At 40.4% G+C, this 12882-nt stretch overlaps 1 protein-coding gene across 1 annotated transcript in view; it reads left to right on the plus strand.

Moving 5' to 3' along the window:
* Positions 1 to 12882, plus strand: part of shank3a (SH3 and multiple ankyrin repeat domains 3a) — a 159150-nt gene that overhangs the window by 128008 nt on the left and 18260 nt on the right. Inside the window, exons 14-16 of the mRNA XM_078256048.1 lie at positions 8472 to 8547; positions 11091 to 11173; positions 12558 to 12682. Of these exons, the coding sequence (XP_078112174.1) occupies positions 8472 to 8547; positions 11091 to 11173; positions 12558 to 12682 (284 nt within the window). The remainder of the gene's footprint in view (positions 1 to 8471; positions 8548 to 11090; positions 11174 to 12557; positions 12683 to 12882) is intronic.

Genomic DNA, 12882 nt, shown 5'->3' on the forward strand with positions numbered 1-12882 from the left:
GTATTACATTATATTGCAAATACAGTTGACTGTGTTGTAATAGCTACATTCAGAGCAGCTTCCTAATTAGAAAGCCATTCTGTTTTCAGGCTAAAGCAAAACCCCTATGGGAAACAAGTGACAACTCTCTACACATGTGTCAACATACTATACAATTGAGACCCAAATACAGAGGCTTGATTACATAAAGAAAGATAAATTAACTTCATAATGTATGAGTCAGTTAGGGAGATGAGTGCTCTTGGAACATCAGGACAAAGGGATGTTCCTGTAGTCCACATGCGGATGCTAGTAAGAGGAAAGAGTTATTGTCAAATAAGGCATGTGATGTGAATTACAAGATTATGTTTCCTTAGCTTAAACTAAATAGTTTATGGGAGAATACTGTAGTGGTGGGTGGTGCATTTTTTTCATTTGGTGGTGGTGGTCATTGATCAGCAATTATATGTATGAAGCCAGGTGTTTTGATGCATCACTCAGTTATTAAAATGGATAGTTGGAGCTCATGTCAGCTGTTGTCAGCTTTATTTTTTTATTTTAGTTTTTAAAACATTTGCAGTAAAACAGGAATATTTCAGGTAGAATTAGAGTGATTTCAAAACACGATAAATGTTGTATATATATGTATAAGGCATACATACATTCCTTTATGTGAGACTGAGACCATCATTTAAAAGGAGCCTACTTAATGTCTTTGTCTCTATACATGTACAGTCTTATCCAAAATCATGAAAACCAGAAAACTAAAGACCAAATATGTGATGGTGGCAGAAAATAATAGAAAACAAATAGAATATTCAAATGAGTACAAAAAACAATATTGCTTTGATCCTCCAGTGTGTCCTTATCGCTTATCAAGCCCCCTGGTGTTCTCACGGTCACCTTGTCCATCTTTTCCTGTGATTAATAATAGCAGCAATTTTCAGATTTATTCAGTCTGTAGTTGTAATGTTCTTAAAGGTTAAACTGAGCAAGCTAATAAAAATAACTAACAAAAAAGCATTTACCTTTGCATAATGACAAACTACTCTCAGTTACGTCCTCTCATTTGTCCGTACCAGCCCAGATTGCAAATCACGGAGATAGTGAGTTCAGTCAGAAACTCTCTGTGGCAACTTGTAAAATGCAGAGTGAGTATGCAAATGCTGACACCACAGAAATGGACAGGCTTTTTTTTACACGTGTATGCTTATGCACAAGCACACACTTGCCTGTACTCTGTGTGGAGTCAGCACATAGATTAGCATAGCCAACTAATCCATCTTATTAGAGAGAGAGAGAGAGAGAGAGAGAGAGAGAGAGAGAGAGAGAGGTTGGAAGACGTCTTTGGTATTAAAGTTAGCTGAGTCAGTGTTAAAGACTGGCAGGTCAGAAGTTCTGCCATTTACCCCTGTAAAAAAAGGTGTGTGTTTGTGGGTGTGTGTGTGTGTGTGTGTGTGTGTGTGTGTGTGTGTGTGTGTGTGTGTGTGTGTGTGTGTGTGTGTGTGTGTGTGTGTGTGTGCGTGTGCAGGTGTTATGTGTTGTGTTTGTTTGTTCGCAGCAGAGTGATGGTCACTATCTGTACTTTTCATCAGAAGTCAATCGAGTGTGTTATGCCATCTCTTTCTCTCTCTCTCTCTCTCTCTCTCTCTCTCTCTCTCTCTCTCTTTCTCGCTCTCTCTCTCTCAGACAGATCCAAATCAAATCATAATAGATGGTGATGCTATTTGAACAATGAATCAAAGCTGAAGCAGGTCTCACAGTGGAGCAGAGACATATCACATTTGACAGGGGCGGTATTGGATGACAGGTCATCTGCACAAACACACACACACACACACACACACACAAATAAACAACCATGTACACACATCGGCAGGTTACTGTATTTCCCTCTGAATGTCAAGTCTATTTCACAGTGTCATGGCTGCTCTTACACACCATATTCACCTCTAGTACTCGTTCTTTTTTTTTCACAGGAAATGTCAGTACAAACATAAGGGCTTATATATATATATATATATATATATATATATCCTCTTCCCCTCTCCCCCACCCCCCCAGTCCCACATAGTTTGCAAGTATAACAGCAGAAATTATTTGTACCATTACGAGATTAGATGAGTATGCATGTCACATGTACGCACATATGTACATATTTTTGCAGGTACATACAGAAGAAAAATTTCAAAGAGATGAAATGTAAATAATAATAAAAAAAAGTTAAATAAATAAAAATAAAAATAATATATATAAAATATAGAATAAAAGGATAAATCCCTCTCTTGTCAAAGCACAACAGCAATGGTACACCCACAAGGGATGTGAATCTGTGGCACTGTATATCAATTGAAATTATTTACCTTATACTTAGGAAGACTCAATGGTGCGCATGTCCTTCTTCCTGTAGTGACCTTAACTTAGAAATGTACTTAACCATGGGCCCCCAAACAGAATCAAATTTCCCCATAGATCTCTAGTACTTAATCTGTAATCTGACACAGTTGGTTGAATCATTTTGTTTACATAAACTCTTTCAATGCCATGACTTGACAACTACTGTGTTTCACTGTTGTGGGCGTCATGTCTAGAAAATGTGGCAAAACACAGAGCAACTTGCAGAGCTGTAAAGCATCCCTCTGACTGGGCATGACTAATTACATGCCTACCTTTACACCAAGGCATCCCATTTTTTTTTCTTTCTCCATTTTTTACTCCCTCCATCTCTTTCTTATCATTAGTCCCCTTACCTTGCACGGCAGCTGGATTCTCGCGACCTCACGAGATCACACGAGAATCGCCGGATCACATATCACACACCGCCCGTAGCAGTGACAGCTACGGGCAGGGTTCAGGTGTGTGTGACAGCCACGACCGTTCGTTCAAAACAACAATGGTGAACCTGATAGACAGATGGTTCATCCAATCACCTGCCAGATATTTTGTTTTAAAGTACTGTACCTGCCCTTTCCAAAACAGTTTTCAATGACGATTTCTTAAATGGTTCTGTGTAACAAACCATCTGGTGCGTGAAGTTATTAGTTCCCCATACTCCTGTAGAATTGGAAGATGGAAATTACGAATCTCTTTTTGGATTTGAATAATAAAATAATAAGTTTTCTTTTGTTGAGTATAATATTGGGCCAACATAAGCGGACAACATTGGAGAAAAAAAAAAAGAAGCTTTGCACACAGCACGGTAGCTGCTGGTAACTGCAAGTTGAATGTACAGTCATTTATATCTCATGCTATTTACATGCAATTTTCAAGCCAATGTTGATAAAAGATCCTTGATTATATACTTGTATGGGTGGAGTGTGTGGCCACTGGCCACTACCACATTTATTTCATCCGTCTATATAAGCAGTGCTCACTGTTAAGTTTAATAGCTCAATAGCCACCAACTTTCAACAAGATTGTTTCTGTTGCTTTGGTTGTCTTTGGTTTGCCTTTATTTACAAGTGTACAGTAGAGAGGATACAGGAAATGTTGGGGGAGAGAAAGGAGGGATGGGATGAACCACTCAAATCCCCACAATGTTCACTTCCGCCATTTTTTAGGAAGCTGTTAAACAGGATGTAGCATACTTTATATCATATGGCTGAGCTGACAGTGATGCTTTCAGTCACCAGTGAGGGACGTTCCAATGCATAATGCTTCTGATTCAAGCAGTGACATTGAAGATTCAGTACACTCAGTTCAGCTTGCGGATTCAGTGTTACAGATATTTGTTCCTGTACTGAACACTCGTACTCTCATGCTTCCGTTCTCATTTCTGGAATATGTGTTTGTGTGTCTGTGTTTGTCTGAGTGCATCACTGCTTGTCTTGACCTTGACTGAAAGGCATGTTGTGATGAGCTGTCACAGTGTTTGTAGAGCTTGTACAGTAGTTGTTTCTTGTTGTCTGAATTTGACTGAATTATTCAAGGCTTCCACTTTGACAGAGCAGAGGTATTTATAGCCATTGGTCTCTGCCTTCGACACTTACACGGTAACAACGAGCTCTCTGAAGGCTCTTCAACAAACCAACCAATTCTGAGAGAGGGGAGGAGGAAAAAGAAAGACAGCAGTGAAGCAGAGATGTGAAATATATGCTGGAGTTATTGGCTGGAGGCTGAAATAAAATGGGACATTAAGGCCAGAGACACTGACACACTGTTTTCATTGCTACTCGTCCAGGAAGTCTTATTTCACTCTCAAAACGAAGAAATCGGGGAGGCCTTTTACAGAAAAAAATGTTGCTGAGGAATTTTGCACAAAATGGGCGTTTCAGGAGTGCTTTTAATCGTCTCTAGGCAAGAATGAGAGGGAGGCCAGGCCCAGCTCTTCTCAGTGATTCGAGCTGGGAGACGGACCAGTGGCAGGAGGGGCGACCTCCTTGTCAAAAAATGGACTGTTGTCCAGTCTTGGTGTCAGATCTGCCTGTGCTGTGTAGCAGGATAGACGGGGTGGTAACGGTTGTGAAGGCAGAGCATCCAAACTCCACATGGCATGACCTGTACTGGGGTAAGTCACTCCCTGTCCACACAACTCTCTGCACTGTTCTGATGTCATCACATGACAACAATAGAGGGCAAACAGATGGCTCACTTGTAGTCATACTGCATGTAATGTTAAAATGGTATCTTGTAGGATAACCTAAAAATAGCCCCCTTCTGTAAATGTGAGAAAACTGCAATGTGATTCAGCATAAGGGCAAATGTAGTAAAGACAGAAGAGAAGTGTATGTCTGCAAGCGTACAGACCTTTTCCATTTTTAGAGTAGGGTGTGCACTACTACACATTTAAGTGACTATGACTTGAGCTTGATTCAGTGCAAAAAACACACTATAATTGCAGAAAGTATTTGGCTACTTGTCGAAATAAAGATTTTACAACAAATAACGTATGAAAGGTCTTCTCAATGTCCACTTAGATGATAATCAAATGTTTTATCATTTGTCCACTTTTTCCTTTGTTCTTGCTATCCATTGCCTCCTCTTCATCTTAGCCTTCATCTTAACTCCACAACGGAAAGCTTTTTTGTTTTATTCCTGAACATTTTTGTGTTTGTAATTTGAGGTTCTTACTGGTGTTTCCTTTTTTAGTATAGATATGTCTTCATTATCAAATAAATGATATTACTCAAGCAACCTTCTATTGGTCTTAAAGAAACAAGATAGGGCAGATCTGGCATTTTAACTTATAGAGACAAGACAAAAAGTAGTCCAACTTGAAAGCTTTGATGAACTCTTTTCTTTTAGCGCTGTGCGTTATAAGATCTCATCTACCTTTCTATTTTATTACGTAACATGACTGTACAAAGAGTTTATTGAGTAACATCCAGGCAGTTCATGATTGCCTTTGTTCTCTGGAATCTCAGTGCACTTGTCTGCCCCTCCGACAGCCCAGATGTTGTAGCCTGTGTGTGGCCTCCTGTACTAGAAAGCAAACCAAAAATTAATAGTAATTGTGTGTGTGTGTGTGTGTGTGTGTGTGTGTGTGTGTGAGAGAGTGTGTGTGTGTGTGTGTGTGTCTGATAGATGGAAGTGGAGTTTAGGTTATCTGTGCTATCAGCGCCCTGCCTTTAGATGCTCCTGGGCTGTACAAAATAGATGACAACTGTGATGAATGAGCTGCATTTCACACTCTGCATCCGTGCACACACGCACTCACACATACTGTACATTCACAAATGCATATACCATATAACAGTGTCAGTGTGCACATTCACACTCACTTCCAAACTTATCCAGCATTTGGCTGATTTTCTTTTGTCCTTTTTTGAAGTGAGGGCGTTTTGATGATGTGTGAGGCTGAATTTGTGTGTGTGTGTGTGTGTGTGTGTGTGTGTGTGTGTGTGTGTGTGTGTGTGTAAATTGTTAAAATGTGTGTGAGAGTAAGGAGGGCTGTAAAACACAGACTCTAAATGTGCAGGAGAAGACATTGCTGACTCATCTACAACTTTCTCTCCAAATATCACCTATTTTTTCATCTGTTCCTCCCTTTGTGGAACAGATGGACGTAGAGAATGGACGTAGAGTAATCTTCTAAGCCAGACAAAATACCGACCAGCTCTCACCTCACCTCTTTGTTCCGCCTTCCCTCCTCTGATAACCGATAACCTCACAAAAACACTTACTCAGCTTCATTCTTTCAGAATTATAATTATATATTATATAATTATTCATTTCAGGTGGGTTTTTTTCATAGTTTTTTTTAGGACATAGCATTCATTTTCATGTACCCACTTTCCCTCAAATTGCCTTTTCCACCTTTATTTTAGTTTATAATTTTGCACATTTTACGTCTATGTGTCATTTTAGTCATCCAGGTTGCGAGATGTCAGAGCAAATTTAAAACAATTAACTGGGCTTCCTTTTGGCAGCAGATAAGGCTAAAGAAACAGGGTCTTATTGGAGGGAAGAAATGGTGACACCACTTATCTGTTGCTTACATTGTTGCTGTAACATCATTACCTCAGCAGTTTTCCAACACACATATAAACCCAGTCCAGGGAAGTGGTAATCAGAAGGAAGATATCCTCTGTGCAGGTGTTCTCAGCCCCCCTTCATCCACAGGGATATATGCTGAGGAAACACTGTCTAGACAGTTCAGATGAACAACTAAATGTTGTCCAGTGGATTTTGCAATTTGTTCTGACACATTCCTCAGAATTACTTATGTCCACCCTCAGAGAAGAGACATGGACTTGTTGCATTTCATTGTGGCTTGTTGGAGAGAGCAGTAATTGATTGCATAGTAAGAGCAATACAGTGAAAGAGGTTTCAGTATACATGTGTCCCTTGTATGAACTGATTAATGTATTTATTAATTACTGCAGCACAATTATGACTCTAGAAAGAGTCACATGCTTTTTTTGGACTGAACCCAAAATGTCATGTTTGATGTTGATATTCAGTATCAAATAGCTGTCAATCTTGTTTTTGGCTGCACTGCAAATTAATGAATGAATTAATGTCTGTTTGTGGCTGATAATCTATGAAAATATCAAAAACACACCACCCAAAATAGTTCCAGACATGGCAATTAGATCACAAAGAGTTTTTTTTGCCCATGAAAAATCTTTTGGGGGAGAGTTTTCCTTTCAACTAAGCCACAAGAAAAACACATACGTCACGTCGCAGCCAGTGACCATGGAGGTGACTCTATGACCAGTTGACTGTGGTTCTTGCTCAGGAAGAGATGGGCCTTGTTGGCAAATAGGCAAAGCTTTGTTTTGTAATGTGGGGTGCTTCTTTTAAAATGGCCTGTTCCTGTGAGTGGGGAATGTGTAGTGAGGGAAGAGAAAATCTATGCATTTGCAAACTATGCTGAAACAAATGAATGTGTAAGAATCAGTGAGATTGAGATTCACACAGCTGTGCTATTGGAGAATGAAGAACACAGGACAGGTAAAGGCAGGTAAGAGAGGAAGAGCAGAGAATAATGGTTAAGCGGACTGCTTAATCCTATTGTTTTTGCCCTTCTGGTGTGTCACAAAGTGTCAGTGGATGCCATTATCAGAGCTTCAAGTTGTTCTCAGCTGACAGTCTGTCACTCACACACAGTCAGATGGACAGGCTAAAGTGGATCTGAAGATACTATCCACTACAAGTCTGCTTACTTACTTTGGTCGCTTTCGATTTTCGCTATTTACATGTCTTTTTCTCATACAGACATTTACAGGATATCTCAAACAGCTTGATATATTGCCTTTATTAGATAGCAGACAGTAAAAGTGACAGGAAACAGAGAAGCCGTGGGGGGACATGTGACCAGGGTTACAAGCCAGACTTGTGGCTTCATGCCATGTGTCTCACATCACCTCCATGACGCCCCTCACTCTCACAGCTTTGCCCAATTAAGAGTTTCTGTGTGGCCTGAAAGGTTATTGGGGTGTGTAGTCAGCAGATTGCTGTTTAGTGGAGGTGCAGTGTGTATTATTGGGATGGGGAGAGGGCATCGATCTCTATCAGCACTCCCATAGGATGAATCCACCCACATGCTGACAGGAACCACACACACATACACTATATTAATTGAGCTCAACACGGTTCCCATTCTAGTGCCTTTGCCTGCTTTAAAAGAAAGACTTGATACTATGATTTATGCAATTATCTTACTGTTTCAAAAACAAAACATTACCATGGAACAATTATACTCTGGTAGGTTATGATAAATGAAGCATTTTAATGATAATTGGTTCTCTGTACTTGCTTAATTCCTCTCTGTGCTGAAGTGAATTACATTTTTGCTGACATTTTTATTCTAGCATGCAAAGAGCCAGGGCGGAAAGAGCCTTGACATTTTGGGATTTTTGTGGATTGAGGAGTGTTTTTTTTCCCTACAGTTTAAATATCTTCTCTCTTTAAGTTACTCTACATACTGTAATACCAAAAGCAGGTATACAGTTGTACTTATACATACAAAAAAAGATGAGTAATTTATTGTTAAACTTAAATGCAATATTTCAACCCAAATTAAAAAAGGCATTGAATCTGTTTTGCAGAGACTCGGGAGGACCGCACTAAGAGGCTGTTCAGACACTACACTGTGGGATCCTACGACAACTTCACTTCATACAGGTACAGCATCTTTCCTTGAACTAGCATGCTAATGCAGGGTACAGGTAATGTGTGTTAGTGTATACTGTACTGCACAAATGATATTGGCCTTATCACAGAGTGGTTCCTTACCTGAAGAGGGGTAATGAAGTCCATGTGAGAAGGTGTTGGAGTGCTATGGAGCTGCTGCCATCTCAAGGCAAAAGGATGCTAGTGCACTTAGTTCTATTGTAAATGCACATGAAATTGTATTGCATAACCCTGTTTAACAATTTGCTTTTGTCTGTATGTGCACTGTACACACACATGCATAATATATACTCTATACTCACGTGAGCACATGCATGGTTTTGTGCTTTCTATGATTTGCTGGATTTTTTACTCTTAGTCCATGTCTTTCCTTTATTATTTGCAGTCCCTGTCTTAAGATGACATTTATTGTGTAGAGAGTGTTGGACTCCCTCTCTTCTAAATCAGATTTGTTATCTGTGAATGGAGTATCAAGCTATGTGTGGTTTTGTTATGATGCAAATTCCGGCTTTGATGCCACAGTGTGTCAGTTTGAGACACAACGCAAGTCTGAGTGAGCATTGTTTCCACCCGCTTTTTCATCCTTTTATTAAATGTCAAGTTCTTGCATTCTAGGTTTAAATGGGATTAAATGACATCTCTGTTACCATAGCTCCAGGTTTGTAGAATTACACAGTCACACTAGCTTGTGATGGTCTACATTCATATATGAGGTGTTGTGTGGTATGTATATATTTTTGTTTTGGAATGGCAGGTAGTACCTTTAACTATATGTAGTTTAGTTGACAACTGAAGACATAGAAACTGCACAAGATCATAGCAGGTTGCACCTATAAGAGGTTTTAAGGGGCAGATGCAACATATGAATTTCTGAATAAAACATCAGTTGCACATGCCAGCAAAAGGCCCAGCTAGGACAGAACCTTATTGAGTTACATTGTACAATTTCTTAGATGGATATCTGAAGTGCAGTCTGAGGAATATTAGAATCACTAATGTCAAATGACAGGTTTATTTTGAGAAAACATTTACCATTTTAAAGTCTTACATCAGAGTTTTTTCTTTATTGAGTTATGTAGGCGAATAGAGATTCGGAACAAGGACAGCAAGCGTATTGCGTTAATGCAGCATTTTGGGCCATTGAGCAGAGATGAGAGTGTAGTGGATAAAAGGGTTTGGACTGAAACAAAGCATCTTAATGATGCCTAACACAGTTTTTTTCTGTGCATAATAATTGGCCAAAAGTAGATAGATAGCTTTTTATGAAATCAAACCTTTGACCTCCCTCCTGCAGAAAGGTTTGTTACGGGTCACCTGGCTCCAGCAGCAGGAACTCTGTGTTCCCTTGGTAAGTCTGAGTGGAGTGAAACTAAGCTAATGGAGACTGCAGCCGCCTACTGAGTTGCAACCTGAACACTAGCCCTCTACATCTGCCTCAGCTCTGAGGTAGGATGATAATGCTGAAATAACAATATACTAGAAAAATCCTGGCTTTTGTCAGGGTGTTCAGGCTGTACACTGGCAGCTTGCCCCAAAGTCAAAGTGTGGTGTGAAAGGACAGGAAGCTAAGCTAAGAAATATTGGGCTAAAGTCATCTACACCTTTGATGGAGCATATTCAGGCCACCTTTCTAATATTTTATTTTACATTTAAAATGTTATTTTACTGTTCTGCATTAAACCATTACAACACATACTAACCTCTTACCTGAACATTCTCAGTCAGTCAGTTTGATGAGAAATACGGTGGTCTAAATATTTTTTGCACACACATCCAGCCATCATGCTAATTCGCATTTGCATTGCTGCTAAATATTGCCATACTAACGCGGCTTTGGTTTTGACTCACAGGCTTTGGACACAGATGCGTGGCTTGAAAAAGAATACATTTCAGTGTGTGCAGAGCAGCACAGGTTAATGCCATCTCACAGCCTCCAACCCTCAACGCTCAGGAAAATCAGGCAGTGATAAAGTGCTCACTTACTTTTGCCTCCTATTCCCTCTGTCATTAGTCAGAGGATAATATTGCATCTCGGTCGGCTCTGTCAGTTTCTTTAGCAGAAGCCCTCCACACCCTCCTCAGCTGCAGTCTCATCTGAGGGATCAGCCAGAAGATTGATTCACTCTTAGGTTTTATCCCAAAGATGCTTCAATCACAAGGACTCTCTCACTCGCCTGCTCACTTTCTCACTCTCTCGCACTGTGTGTGTGTGTGTGTGTGTGTGTGTGTGTGTGTGTGTGTGTGTGTGTGTGTGTGTGTGTGTGCGTGCGTGCGTGCGCGCGCGTGTTTGTATGTGTGTGATAGATGAAAGTGGAGTTTAGTTTATCTGTGCTATCAGGGCCCTGCCTTTATATGCTGAAAATATTAGTAAAACACCTTGGAATCCTGAGGTTGCTTGCTTGGCTTTTAACTTGATTGGTTAATAGGATAGGAAGAACTTTACTCTCCTGCACTCCCTCTCGCCCCTCTCTCTTTTTGTGAGTGAGGATGGTGTTGGATTCATACTTGCTCTCCCTCTGCTCTTTACTTCACAGTGACTATATCATAGAGGAGAAGAATGCTGTTTTACAGAAGAAAGAAAATGAGGGGTTTGGCTTTGTCCTCCGGGGAGCCAAAGGTGAGACACACACACACACACACACACACACAAATAAACAAACAAACAAACAAACACACTTTGCCAAAACATTCACTACCTACCTGTTTTCAAAGTGTGGGAGTTTTGATGTGACAAATAAATTGTTGATCAGAGTCACTGAGTACGGCTCAGTCTGTTTTGTTACTGTGTGAGTCAACAACACGACCAACTTTGGTCAACATTCAGCTTGTATACTCAAATGCAATGTGTGTGTGTGTGTGTGTGTGTGTGTGTGTGTGTGTGTGTGTGTGTGTGTGTGTGTGTGTGTGTGAGAGAGCATGTGTTGCCCCATTGGTGGCGTCATCCTTGGCTGAGCTGTCGGCTGGCTGTCCCATCTGTTCCCCACACATGGCGTTCAGCTTTAGTAGAGACACACTCCTCTCTCCCCTCCACCTCTTATTTCTCTCATCTTTGCTCTGTCTGTCCTTGTTGTTGCTCATCTCTGCTCTCCTCCACCTCCTTCATATCCTTCCCGTCCATTATCCTCTCAAAATATTTTCACGCAACTACTTTCATACCATGTGCATTTCAACCAATACCGCCTCTCCACTCATCTCCATCACCACAAAATCATTTTACTCATGCACGTGCCAGCTCCCCGCTCAGGCTAGTTACCATGGCAACCCCTCAGGCACCTTGCCGGGAATCTGAGTGTGCTTTACTGCTCCATCACTCACTACCACGGATCTTGGCTCACCCTACACTATTTTACTCACTCTGTCTTTTACTCCCCAGTACCCTTAAACACACACTCACACATACACACACAACACACTGCAGTTCACTTAGTGGTCCTTTGAGAACTCTCATGTGTCAGTGATTTAGTTGGATTCGTTCCAAGATTAAATGGAGTTTGTGGTGGCCCACTCATTTAACAAACTGTGCTTGTGTACTGTATGTGTGTGTGTGTGTGTGTGTGTGTGTGTTTATTTTGTTGAGACATGCATACAGTTTTTCAAGTGTGTGAGCATGTGATTGTATGCAACTATATGTATCAATAACAGTGTTCGAGGCAACAGCAGTACATGCACTCAGGGCTACTAGGATCCCTGCCTAATATAGACATCTGTAGTCAAGAAATAGAACTAAACACAGTGCAAATGTATTGATGAATAATTGTAGTAAAGCTAAAAGGGACATTTTGAAAAATGTGTTATTGCCTCCAAGGAAATTACATTAGAGCAGATTCAAACCAGCAGCCAACATTTTCCAAATATTATTAGCAGCATGTAGTACATTTTATGTTTGTGATCTTGTTGTGGTCATTGGCAATCTTGTTTGATAGAAAAGTAAAAAAGAATCAAAGGAAGCTATAGATTTCCATTAACTGTTATTTGCGGGGTTTTTCGCTGTTTCTTCTTAGCCGAGACGCCCATTGAAGAGTTCACCCCCACCCCAGCGTTCCCTGCCCTTCAGTACCTGGAGTCTGTGGATGTGGAGGGAGTGGCCTGGAGGGCTGGTCTGAGGACAGGAGACTTCCTCATTGAGGTAATAAAGGATAGCTCTTCATTTGCTTCCTCTTCATCTGTATCTATCTCATTACTAAACACACTTGTAATGGCCTTGAACAGAGATTTTTTTTTATATATATAGTTCTTTAAAAATAAAAAGGAAACTTGTTTCAGGGAGAACTACTCTGGGCTGAGTTTTCCTAGTAACCTTACCAAAAAGGCTCAGGATGCTGCAAA

This window comes from Sander vitreus, chromosome 8 (genome assembly GCF_031162955.1).
Source record: "Sander vitreus isolate 19-12246 chromosome 8, sanVit1, whole genome shotgun sequence".
Lineage (NCBI taxonomy): Eukaryota > Metazoa > Chordata > Actinopteri > Perciformes > Percidae > Sander > Sander vitreus.